Source organism: Sceloporus occidentalis, unplaced genomic scaffold (genome assembly GCF_023333645.1).
Source record: "Sceloporus occidentalis isolate IW3139 unplaced genomic scaffold, rSceOcc1.0.p SCAF_4, whole genome shotgun sequence".
In the NCBI taxonomy this organism is placed as follows: Eukaryota; Metazoa; Chordata; class Lepidosauria; order Squamata; family Phrynosomatidae; genus Sceloporus; species Sceloporus occidentalis.
The window spans coordinates 25,169,018-25,182,807 of record NW_028316984.1 but is presented as its reverse complement, the minus strand read 5'-3'; the positions used below and the strand labels follow the sequence as shown (position 1 = coordinate 25,182,807).

Genomic DNA, 13,790 nt, shown 5'->3' with positions numbered 1-13,790 from the left:
CCGCCTTCTTGCTTGTCTTTATTGCATGTTGTTCGGTTTTTATTGGTTTTATGAGGTTGTTTTTATGATGTGTAAGTTTTTAAATGATTCTGTGAACTGCTTTGATCACCTCGGAAAAGCGGTATAAAAATAAAACATATTATTATTATTATTATTATTATTATTATTATTAACCTACAATTATTATTTACGCAGGGCTGGCTCATGCATATAAGTGAATTAGGCAGCTGCCTAGGGCAGCAAAATTTAGGGGCAGTGTGGCAGCTTTTTTCTATATATATTTTTTGCGTGATTTAACAATATTAAAGTGAAAACTCATTACAGCAAGTGACATAAAAGCAAGCTTTTACGTATGATGGTTTCTTTGTACAATGACCAAAACATAAATGTGTGCCCCACTGTGTCCGTGGTACGGTCACATGGTACATCATCCGCCTTCTGCATGCACCTTGAATGTAACCTCTAGGTCAACAGCCCCCTCTCCTCTCGCCGCCCACCTGCCTTACCCTTGCTGCCACGCGAGTCGCCAGTCATCTTGAGTTTACTGTTTACAACAAACAAATCAGTCTGTTTTTGTGTTTTGCATTTTTGGTAGTTATCATGCATAGTGTTGCAGTGTTTGTGTTTGATTTTGAATGTTTGCCTAGAACGTTTCATACTGTGTTACATTCTTACAACAAGTATTAAACTAAGTAAAGAGGAAGTTTTAGTTAGTTTAGGTGAGTATTCTATTTATTATTACATTATCTTAAGGGATGGGGGGGGTGCACAACCACCCTGTATTCTATGCCTTTTATCATTACGTATTCAGAAATCATTTATTGAAACGCCGTTCCAAATGTCACAGCATTAAAAACGTCTTTAACCTGTAATTGGCTAATTGGCTTTTTGACTAATTCTCAATACTATGATGAGAGCTTGGAACCTAAGTTTTATGTCAAGTTTAACTTTAACAAACGAAACAGCGGAAATCAAGGGGTGAAAATAATTATGGGGGGCGACAGGGGTGCCAAAATATTTCTCGCCTACGGTGGCCAAACATGTAGAGTCGGCCTTATATAAACATAAACACATTCACGTATTAATATTTTCCTCTTCAGATATAATGTGCCTGACATGTTGGGGTTTACTCTAAGCCACGTGATGCAGTCTTCTGTGATAAAATAGCATATAAATAAACTAGCTAACTTGAAAAAAGGAAAAAACTGAAACAGATTCAGGGTGTATTGTGATGCACACTTATCAGGAAGGAAGTCCCATTGAAATCAAGGGGACTAACTTCTGAATAAGCATGCCTAGGATTGCATTGTATGGCTAAATGTAGACAATGGTTTTTGAGAGCGCTGAAAGTAGTTTGGCAGGGAGTTCATTCTTCTCAAACCACTTGTTTGTATATCACATACTACTTTTTTCTGACTGATAAAGTAGGGTTTGGAGAATTTTCTGCCTTTTAAATGATTTTAATGTAATGGATTTTAATTGATTTAAAAATATAGTTTAATAATTTTTTTTTTGAGCCACCTTGGTTACCACTCCAGGAGAAAGGTGGCATATAAATGAATACACACACACACACATACACACACACACACAGGCAGGGATAAACTGCACACCATGAGCAAGGGATACATGGAGCCTTAAAATGACAGGGCAGACTATATAACAGGCATTATAGGGCAAAAGTACAACTGAGGTATGATGTTGCTAAGAATAACAACATAGTGTGTCCGACTCTCAGCATCATGTCGATACTGTCAAGACTAAAGGTACACCCCACCTTTTGCCAGAAGAGTGGCGATGAAGGGTGCATTTGCATTGCAGAAATAATGCAGCTTGACACCACTTCAACTACCATGGCTCCATCCTAAGGAATTCTGGGATTTGTAGTTTTGGGAGGCACAAGCATGCTTTAGCAGACATAGCTAAAAACCTTGCAAAACTACAGATCTCTGGATTCCACAGAGTGGAGCTACAGTGGTGTCAAACTGCATTATATCTACAGTGTAGATGCACCCCAAGGTAGCTATCATACACCAGTGTATATATATGCAATCTCTTTTTTCCTACTACTGACATCATTTAACATTTGGTTTGATTGCATCTCCCAGAAGCACTGTTAGCCTTTCTAACTAAGTCACAGCTGCCACATGAGGCTTGTTTTCAGGCTTCTTGGAGTGTCATTAGCCTGGGAAGGAAGGTGTGCCTGCAGCAAACCCCTTGCTTTGATGTCAGGAGGGAAAGGGTAACTTTTTGCAGCTTCAGCAAATCTAGCAGTGATGGTGTCAGATTCTGAAAGGTGATATTTAACCCTGCAGCTGCAAAAGTTGCCTCAATATACAAAGCAACGATATACCCAAATATAGGGCTGCAGAAGTTGCACACGCCTGATACAGAGCAAGTACATTACAACATTGTAATTTTTGATATCTCATATTTTATTTTATTGTTATTAAAGCACAAAGAACAGACAGCCACAAGAGCACAGATTTTATGTTTAAGAGATATTCTCCCCAACATTTTTAGAAGATCTATAGCTGGAGATTGTTGCCACAGATGAATCCTCTACATACTTCAACTAGTTCTTACTTGTATTGCTGTTATTCAGACCTGGTTAACAACTTAATATGACAACTGGCATTTGAATACATTTCCTCCCATTTCATAAAATACCCCTAAATTATCCCCTCAACACATGGCAGGTCTTTATTACAGATCAGCTGTCACTGTCAAAAAATCTCTGGGGCAATTAGAGCAAATTATTCCTTCCTTAAGAATAACAAAAGAACGGAAAGATATTTTTACAAAAGCTCTATACACACGATACCTCTAGCTGTCTATATGTATGCATTTTAGAGATAACTAAAGAGTAATTTTATGGTATTGATGTTATCCAAATGGGAGTGTAAAGCAGCCTGATGGAGCAAATTGTTCTGTGGTCAACATTTAACATCCGGGATATGATCCCTGACAGACAGACAGGTAAAGTTGTTCAGACAGAAACCAGAGTTCATGATTCCAATGATTTATGAATCATTCATATTTAAACCTATAAATTAATCCTAATTATGTAAGAAATCAGAGAACTAATAGAAGACTCCTCATTCTGTTGGGGGGGGGGGGAATGCTAGGGAAGCATAAGGCCGTGGGCCTAGAGAAATTATTACCTATTTTCAAAACAAAACAAAACACCCCTCAATACTTTATCATTCCCTTCTCAAAATTATGTTAGATGTAAAATCTTCACAATTCACTTTGTAGTTATTTTTAAAGAAAAAGTAGATAAAATGGAGAAAAAAGGAAGAGAAAATATTCCTGTTCATATTGTACTGCTAACACAGCTAATCTAACACCAAGAGCACAACAGGTCCTTACTGTTCCCCTGTTTAAAGCAGTGAAACAATTTGTAAATTACACCCACCACCCCAAGACCATATTAAAGGAGATGTCAGAACCCACAGTATAATGTTATGTTGATAAATTAATAATAATAATAATAATAATAATAATAATAATTTGTTTTATTTATATACCGCTATTCCAAAGGTCATAGCGGTGAACAGCAAGTAAGCTAATTAGCAAGTAAGCTAATTTGCCCCCAACAGTCTGGGTACTCATTTTAGCTCCCTCCTCGGAAGGATGCAAGCCTGAGTCGAGCTTGGGCCCTTTTGCTGGTCTTGAACTCGCAACCTTGTGGTTTTGAGTGAATGGCTGCAGTACAGGCATTTAACCACTGCGCCATCAGGGTTAAATTAATTGGTGTCCTTATAAATATATTCTAATCCTGGGCCATCATCCTCCACTAATGTAGAAAAGATACCATGGCCCACATTTTTTGCAGTTCTACAGTGTAAGGAATATGTGAGAACACTACCATGTCCTCCTTCCATTTTTTAGTCTTTCCAGTACTACTTGGCAGAAAACTATAGCATTTGTAAAATTATTCAATAAAGTGAGACACTCTGAATATGTTTAAAACTCTTCTACTTGGGAATATTTTTACCGCTATGAAGGGTGTCAAACTGCTTTTGAGAAAGGCTATTGAGAAGTCTATGATATCAAACACAGAATTAGCATGGACTTAACAATGAAAGCATTCTCTTTCTACTTATTCTCAGAAGGGATCCTGTGAAAATAGGATGATCCTAGCCAGTTTATTTTCTAAAATCTTTGCAGGCCATTGCAACAAGGCTTACCTGGAGAGTTTTGAGGAGAGGATACTGGGGAGCCTCGTGGTGACTGGCAATAACTGGGGTGAAGTAAGGCATGTGGTGGTACATATGACATTATTTCCTCTTCAAATAAGCTAGGAGAGAAATTGGCAAAAATAAGATACATTTGCTGATTTCTTTGAAGCCACACCATTCATGCTTTCGTTAAAATCAATGTCCTGCATTTCCAAACCACTACAAATATAAATCATTCCATTATAAACACAATAGGAGTGGCTCCTTTAATTGGTCTTCTGTATTTCCAATGGACACAATAGCAGAAGGAATCCTAATGCCAGAAACTTCATATCGTTTAAAAAGAAGGTAACGCATACCTGCACATTATAAGTCATTGTAAATACTTCCCCCCCCAAAAGATGGAAAAAGCAACACTTTTAAAAAACAAACCAAGAATTGTTTTATAATCTTTCACAAAGGAGGGAGCTTGACTAAACCCTATACAACTATGCTCTTGCGTATCCACTTTTTAAGCAATCCTGTGTTATTATACCCATGAACATTATTTAGTTGGTGATTTAGTATATTTATATACCATCTTTACCCCCAAAATTTGTTGCTATCATTATTGTTACTGGCTTGCTCTATAGAACACAGGAGGCCAGGTCCTTGCCCTGCAGAACTTACAATCCAGCAGTAAATAAAAAGAAAACAAGAGAAAGGGAATGAAGAAGTTGAAGGATACACAGGTCTTCATACAAGGAAAGTGCACAACATATCCTTGGGGTCATAGCTGCACTCCATTTCCTAGAGTCTATCAAACCATGTTCCCCTTCCAAGGGAAAACGTAGCTTTGCATTCTGGATCCTCGTAACCAATATCCTATTCCTTCTTTTGCAATATAGCATCTTTCTCTCCCCTCATGTTTTTGTGGCTACCCACCTTTCAACCTAACAGACTTAACTGAAATAGCTAATGTCACTATTTTAAAAAATACCATATACACTTTGCAGTTTTCTCTTAAATCAGTGTCTAGTCAGTTCCCAGTGTATGCTCCAACTCTTTCCTTGCACTGCAAACATTTCTGGGTTTTGATCAGTATCCAATATAGCATTTTCAATTAAAAAGAAAACACACAAAAATCACACTCGTAACTCTGGAAAAGGGGAGAGAGAAAATCTATGTCATGGAGAAAGAAACTACATGTAGACAAAGAAGGATGAAGGGGGAAGGGTAACAATACAAAAAGAATGCTGAGGTAAACACCAGCTTAGTATGTGAATACATTGTGTTTTTTCTACTATATATATGTATATATATTTATGTATGTATGTGGTCTATCTGCACATACACAGAGAGAGGCTATCATATTATGTTATATTATACATATAGTATATATTATGTATGCATGCATATATGTGGGTGTAACATTAGACAAATTATCATGTGGTTATTCAGGGCCAATTTAAGACTCTCTGGGTTGACCCATTATTACTATTTTTCAAAGAAAACCTTGAATGTAAGTAAGCTCAAAATTTAGCATGGATAATTCCATCATCTACATTCCCTGCTGCAGCTCCCCTAGCTGTATTTCAAAGAATGATGGCTGAGATTACAAAGGTCACTGTATTAGGTCACATGTATATGCCAGTGCAATAAAAGGTAAAGATTACATACCCAATTCATTGCAGAACGGCAGGACTTACCTTAGTAACATGACAAGGTCTGCATCACTGGATAAGCGCACCAGCCCTGGGGTCCCTTCAGTCCGAATAAACTGGATCTTCTCCCTATTGATGCAGATAAACTGTTCTACTAATGTATACCAGGGTAGCAAGGAAAAACACTGGATATATCAAGCAGAACTCTACACAATCTCTCTGTATTTGAGACACCATTTTCCAACATTCTACTCAGTATCTGAATGAATGAAAGAATCTTGCAATCAATCCCATCTGAACACTAATGCATTTACACCCCCTAACTAACTAATACATTCAGAAGAATTTTTTTCCTCCTCTCTTGCCTTCAAGTGCTCAGATGCTCAAGCTGCTTCAGGTAGCTGACCAATGAAAATCAATCTTTCGAGTTAATGCTAGCTGTGGCCCTGAATTTCAAGAAGTACCAGCACAAGCCCTGGAGAAGGAGGTTGCTATTCCTAAAGAGAATCATTTAAATACATACACCTGCTCTCTCCCTACTTGCATAGACCAAATGTCAAGGGAATCCTGTGAATTTCTATATAGAAATATATTTAATCGTTTCTTAGTTCTTCAAGGCTAAAACTTGCCACAAATCTCTGTCTCATTTAAACAATTTCTTGTTGTAATTAATATTTAAACAACCCTTAGTCCTTTAAATCTATAAATTGAACCAAAGGCTTTGTCTTATTTACACCATTTGTTATTGTTTCTCTTTCTGTCTGCATTCATTATCTCCAAGTTCCAATATTTCATGTTGGTTCAGCCAGTAGCTACCTAGTTCAGCTCATACCTACCTAGGGATGGAAACAATCTTCATTTCTATTGTTCTGTTTCTAGTGGCATATGCTACACAAATAAACTTAATTACTCTTGTTTCTCAGCTGAGTAAGGACTTTTCTGATTGTTAGGAAACTCCACTATGAAGAATGCAGGAAGCTGTGAGGCTACTGAATGTCTTTGAACTTTGGGAAGTATTCATCTGTGCAAAATCCATTAATACTTCTGCACAGAAACTGTATTTCTGCAAAGAAAAACAACATATACTTCTGTGCAGAAAACATGTTGTTTCTACACAGAATAATACTTTCTAAAATACAAAGTGCACAGAAATCTTCATGTTCTCATCCAGCAGGGAGAATTATTCATTCATGCCTGAGAGGATGAAGAACATTAAGATATACAATTTGCCCTCTGCATCCACAGATTTTTTTTTTTATCTGTGGATTGAATCAACCATGGCTTGGAAAGATTAATATATACAAGTACAGTGGGCCCTTGTTATTCATTAGGGTTTGTTTCCAGAAACATGGATACCTAAATCTGTGGATGCTCAAATCCCATTAAATACAATGGCACAGTAAAATGGTGTCTGTTATATAAAATGGCAAAATGAAGGTTTGCTTTTTAGCAATGAACCCCAGTGAATAACAAGGGCCCACTGTACATGTACATCCCTAGTCCCTCTACCAATGCAGACTGCAATAGTTCTACACTGTTTCAGCAGTCAAAGGTCTTGTGACGAAATCTTTATGTAATGGTTTGGCTGGTCCTTGGACAGCAGACATCCAGGCTGTCACTAAGGCCATACCTGTTAGAGAATGTGTCCTTTACGCACAGCCTCTGAGAACTCAAGCACCACCATTTCGCAATGAAATGGCAGAGGTTGCTGTCACAGTGCAGCAATAAAGCAATTTGACACTGCTTTAACTGTGATGGCTCCATCCTATGTAACCCTGGAATTTGTAGTTTGTTGTGCCACTAGAGCTCTCTGACAGAGAAGGCTAAATAGCTCACAAAACTGCAAATCCCAGAATATCATAGTATCAAGCCATGGCAGTTAAAATAGTGTCAAATTCACCAGAGTTGGTTTTTGTGGAGGTGTTACCCTCATTAGCAGTATTTCAATTTATTTCAGAATCTGATATACTCCCTTCTAACATGTCTTTTAATAGACATTTATACTGCTTCTGTCTTATAAAGGAGTCTTATAAAGTATAAAGGAGTTATTCCATTATGCTTTTGTTTTTAAAAAAAAGATTAAGTCACAATTTTTATAATTTAGGCTTCATGCAAATATATGCCTTCTTGTTTTATTTCTCATCTTTGTTAGCTGTGGTGTTATTGTTCATCACACTCAAATACTTCTAAAAAATTCATACTGCTGAAAGAGAATTGTGTAGCTATTGTTGGTTTCACTGTTCCTTCCCCGTCATCACAGATCAGTAACAGTTCCTGCTGCCAAATGCAGGCTCGATGGGAACAGCATGAACATTCATTCACACATGCCCCTCCTGGGCACACTTTAGTTGCCACTGCTGAATGGGTTGTTGGTTGTTGAAGGGACTGCGGTTGATCCCTGCCCAGATATCGCTCCAGTCTACATTTCCACAGTTGTCTTATACTTTCCACAGTTAGATTACCAGTTAGCATGTACAACTACTCAGTAAGAGGTATACAGATGGGGCTCCTTGTTCACTGCATTAAGTACAATTTAACATTATGTTCAAACCTGGACAAACCACATTTAGTCTTCACTATGGTTTGCCAAAATAACCCCAGTTTAAATATTGGTTTGTGAAACTCACTTGGCTCAACCAATGTGAAGATAAACTGAAGTTCAGATGTAGCATTAAACTGAACTTAACTGAGAACAAAAGCAAAAGCTTGCTGTCCTTGCAGCCACATCAGAGGAAAGGAGGGGGAGGAGTACACTGAACTGAAGCATAAGCAGCTAACAATAAACTTAATGATTGTTGCTACATCTGAATGGAGTCTATATTTTGTTTAACACTGAAACTGCACTAATTAAGAACTTCAGTGATGGAGAGGAAAGGCCAATACTGTGCTCACCTGAGTGAATGATTTCTGGTAAGATCTGGCTGTCGTTCCTGTAGAATTTCGAAGATATTGGGTTGTCGCAGAAATGCAACAATTTTATCATTGTAAGCTGAAAATAGAACAAAGAGTGTCTTGGTGAAAATGTAAAACTACTGATCATTTCCTTCAGGAGTTTCAGGTTCAAATCCTGAGTGCCTTACAGAGATGCTTTTTCTGAAGTAGTCCCTTTTTTCATGGAGACAATTTTACTAGGTTTTGTGATTTGTTGTTGCCAGTCCAGGTGAAGCTTGAGCACTACACACATCCTCAAAAGCAAGGAACTGTTGCTTAACTTGGGAAGTAGGTGGAGGAACATATGATACACTTGGCAATGTTATTGCTGAGCACCATCCAACTGATGCCTATGACATCATCCTTAGTGGCTCATCCTCATAGTAAAATACTTGCAACAGTGGTGTTTGTTGTGGAAAGAACCACAGTCAAACAAGGGATTCTGAACAGATTTGTTTGTTTTTACTGAGTGCTAATCTCACGAATGCATGTTCAACATCTCTAAAAAGAAAACCCAGTTAAACTATGCTGTAAGAAAGATAAGCACACAAACACGAAGAATCACATTATGAGTCCCAAGGTATACCTCAATGAAAAAGCATAGTAGCCACCCCATAGTAGGATTTTCAGTAGTGTAGCCTTTTCAAAGAACTCCTGTAAGCAGTGCTGAAGAAATGGGCAGCAACAGAAGTTTAAATCAGAAGTGCCTGTCAAGAAACAGTCCTGCTGAACAAACATCTAGACACTCCATCAGGTTAATGGGCTGTGGGTGTCTTCCCCACAATGTGACAGCTGCTGAACTCAGTGAATAAACTTCTGTTCTTGAAAGCCACGAATCACCATGACTGAAGCAAATGGGTTTTGTCATGTGTAAGAATCAAGTGCATAAGCAGTTTCCAAGACAACTTAACTCATTAAAAGGCAACACTGATACTGGAGTGAATGGTATTATATGGAAACCAACCAACCAACCAGTTCTTATACTTCTATCTGACACAATCAAGCACTTTGCACAGAAACAACGTGCAAATGTTATATTAAACTGTTAAACTTCCGTTTTTATAAACTATTCCTGCACACAAAAGTAGACCAATGAGGATTATTAAACAATGGACCATCTGATTTGCATTTAAGCACTGAAGGATGGTTGTATTTTTTCTGGCTTTTCTTTTCCCATTCCTATCCCCTTTTGTGTTGTGTGTTTTTAAGTAGTGGGGCAATGTCTAGGGGATGCATTGCTACCTCCAAAGCCAACAGCCATGACACCCTTCCTGTTGAACCATGAAAACTGAATGACATGGTGGTGGAGCAAAAAAACTCAACTTTTAAGTAGGATCTTCCACTTGAAAACAAGGCACATGGGGAATGCCTGCCATGCTTTGAAACTGATCCACATTCCCTCTAAAGTGGCTTACCTAGCACTTGGTACAAATGCAGAAGACACACTGCAGTTGTCAGTCCTTCACCCTCCACTCCTTCCAGTACCTTTTAAAACAATGTGTTCTCCTGTACCTTTTTTTTTTTAACTGCTATGTTAAACTGAGGTTTTACCATCCAACCTACTAGAAGGCTTCCTTCATGAAACATGGCTTTAACTTTAAAAAGTGAACTACATTCCCAGCTGTGTGTTCGCCCTCCCAGTGGTTGGGAGGGCGAACAAATTGAAGCTTAATCCAGACAAGACAGAAGTGCTCCTGATTAGTCGAAAGACAGATCCAGGAATAGCCTGTGTTAGATGGGGTTACATTTTCCCTGAAAACTCAGGTTCATAATTTGGTGGTACTTCTGGATTTAGCGCCGAGTCAGGAAGCCCCGGTATCACTGCACCCATTCCTGGAGAAGTCAGATCTGGCCACAGTGGTACATGCCTTGGTTACATCCCATTTGGATTACTGTAATGCGCTCTACGTGGGGCTGCCTTTGAAAAGTGCTCAGAAACTCCAGCTAATCCAAAGAGCTGCAGCCAGGCTGTTAACTGGAGCTGGCTACAGGGAGCTTACAACTCCTTTGTTGCAACAGCTGCCAATCCATTTCCAGACACAATTCAAAGTGCTGGTTTTGACTTATAAAACTCTATTTGGCTTCAGTCCAGATTATTTGAAGGACTGTATCTCCCTGTATGAGTCCACTAGAGTGTTGAGATCATCTGGAGAAAACCTTCTCTCTGTCCCACCACCCTCTCAGGTGTGTTTGGTGGGAACAAGAGAGAGAGCTTTCTCAGTGGCTGCTCCCAAGCTCTGGAACTCTCTCTCTAGAAAGGCCAGGATAGTTCCATCTTTGCTTTCTTTTCAATGGCAGATGAAAACATTTTCATGCCGCCAGCATATTGACATGGGTATTGCTTTTTGTTTTAAAGAGTTTTAAATTTTAATAATGTAATGTTTTAATCATTTGAATTGTTTAATTGCTTTTTAAACTTTGTATTTTTAATGTTTCATACTGTTTTAACTTGACTCCCTGTCTTGGGAAGAAGGCAGGATATAAATAAATATAATAATAATAATAATAATAATAATAATAATAAATAATAATAATTGGGAGGTGATATAACTCCCACAATCCTTGTAGACATTTCAGCTTTATCCCGTTATCCCATTCTGTTTTCTCTCAACTCCTGTGGAAAGGTCACCAAGTGGCCCTCACCACAGGAACTCTTACATCTTACAGGGTGCTCTGCAACTCTATGGTATGCAAGCTGAATTCCCATGACAAAAAGGATCACCAAGCGCAAAATCAAAGAACTACTTCACTCATAGGCAACACTGAAAGCATATTTAGTAACCTCATTACCAACCCAAGGGGAGAGGTCAAAGTCATTATTTCTATGTGCTAACTTTTAATGCCTAGAGTTCATGCCAGGTAGACATGAACCACCTTTTGAGCTTCACAACATATATTTCACCCCAAATTGGCCATGTGACAACTTCAAATTGTGCTACCCCATTTGATTGTTCTTATTTTTATTTCCGAATCAGCTAATATTTTGGTACATATTTTATCCAGGAAAAAGGTAATGAGCAGAATACACTGTGGTGTAAAATACAACCCTTACATGCAAAACACAAGCAAAGCATGCTACTCTGAAGAGACCATACAGCACAGACATACCCACAGGAACCATGTCCTGGTACTGAGCCCTGCTGACTGTATTGAATGTGCTTGATGGCCGTGGCAAAACAGGGGGTCCTGAATGGCGAGAATCTTCCCCTACCTGAAAAAGAAAGTAATAATTAATTTGGTATCCAAAACTTGTCCCCTAGAATGAGATTCCACCTCATCTATGGCCCTTCTAAAAAATCTTATTGGCTTTTTTTATCTGAGAATTTTTATCCTTTATTTTTCATGTCATATAGCAGGCAGGTTTTTTTTAAATCACAAAATCAAGAAGAAACTCTATCTCTTATAATACACCATAAAAATTGAGATAGTCTCAGAAGATTAAAAATGCTAAGTTAATTGGCAACACTATCCATTTACGTGCATTTACAGGTGCAAATATTAGCAGACCTCCCCATCCAGGCATTCTCCAGAGCTACTGGACTACAATGCCCATCAACCACAGCCAGCATAGCCAGTGGCCATGCTGGCTGGTGATGGTGGTGAAGTCCTAGTCCAATACATCCAGAGGGACCAGGTTAGGAAAGGTTGCATGGGAATGTAACACTCTTCTACTTCCCAGATATGTTCTGTACCTTTTGTCTCTAAGTTTCAAATACATTTATTTCATTATGTGTCTTACTAATTAAAAATCTTCACAGAGGAGTTATAACTCTCACTACAAACTGGTACAAGCTCGAAGTTCTCACCAAAGCTTGGAAAAAAAACAGCATGTGATAGGCACAAGGATAAACAGCCAATAAAGTCACATACCCTCAGCTGTTCTAAACTTTATTAAACTTTGCAGAAGTTGTAATAAAAACATTTACTGCTGTATATAACTTGAGTCTCATAGGGAATTCGTACAACTGTCCCAAAGTGGGTGCAGCCTACTTTTCAAGAACAACCTTTACTTCTGCAATTTTCTGGCTCCAGTGGGTCTTTGTTCATTTGTGGCACAAACTACAGCTTTTTAGCATATCCTTTTAATATGCTCACTGCACTCTATTTCCTCTCAGTGAGAGAATCATGCATACCAGGAAATCTTTACCCAAGCAACAGACTATACCCCTACAAATTCCAACTTCTTTGAAATAGATCAAACTCAGATTGAACCAGCTTTAAAGAACCGCAAAGAAGCAAAAAATACTGGGAGACACCCAAAGCTAGATTTGTACATTCTTGAGCAGTGGAGAAGTTTCTTTTTTGGGGAAAAAAAAGGAAAGAACATCTCCTTCTGGAATTTGTGCCAGGAAATGGAAATGCAAGTACTGCTAGCTTCACGTCCTTCACATGTTTTCTCCCATTTATGGAAAGTAGCCCTCCTTCAGGCTTTGAAACCAAGAACACTAATTAGGATGTAAGGCCCAGTGAAATCAACAGGACTTACAGCTGAACAAATGGGTACATCCAATACTGCATGCAAAGGATTTCAACTCAGACTATAGGATTTTTTTCTCTTCTACCCTCCTCTTGTCCCCATCCCCAGAGTTTCTCACACAGCTCTGGAAAGTCACTCAATTCTCCGTTAGACTACGTTAGACTAGAGGGGCATAAGCAAATGGGCTTACAAGGGGAGGTGCATCTATTCTGCATGTGGATGTCTTTCATTTAGCAGATCACCCCACTGGATACAAACCAATGTGTGTGTGATAACAGAGTAAATGTCTTGGCCAAGAAAGAGCAGTGTGCGTGTATGTGCCTTCAAGTCACGTGTCAACTTCTGGCGACCCCAAGAATTTTACAGGGCTTTCTTAGGCAAGGAATACTCAGAGGTGGTTTTGCCAGTTCCTTCTCTGAAATATAGCATGCAGCACCTGGTATTCGTTGGCAGTTTCCAACCTGAATGCTAACCAGAGCTGACTCTGCTGAGCTTCCTAGATCAAATGGGATCTGGTGTCTTTAGGCTATTTAGCTCTACCCTTTGTTTAAAGAA

General features: G+C 38.6%; 1 protein-coding gene across 9 annotated transcripts in view; it reads right to left on the bottom strand.

Moving 5' to 3' along the window:
• The window catches only part of HECW2 (HECT, C2 and WW domain containing E3 ubiquitin protein ligase 2), a 220,328-nt gene that overhangs the window by 35,998 nt on the left and 170,540 nt on the right, over positions 1 to 13,790 (bottom strand). For all 9 annotated transcript variants that reach the window (XM_089519540.1, XM_089519531.1, XM_089519538.1 and 6 more), the window contains 4 exons: positions 11,867 to 11,969; positions 8,720 to 8,816; positions 5,873 to 5,956; positions 4,194 to 4,303 (listed from right to left, as the gene is read on the bottom strand). In XM_089519540.1, the coding sequence (XP_089375666.1) occupies positions 4,194 to 4,303; positions 5,873 to 5,956; positions 8,720 to 8,816; positions 11,867 to 11,969 (394 nt within the window). The remainder of the gene's footprint in view (positions 1 to 4,193; positions 4,304 to 5,872; positions 5,957 to 8,719; positions 8,817 to 11,866; positions 11,970 to 13,790) is intronic.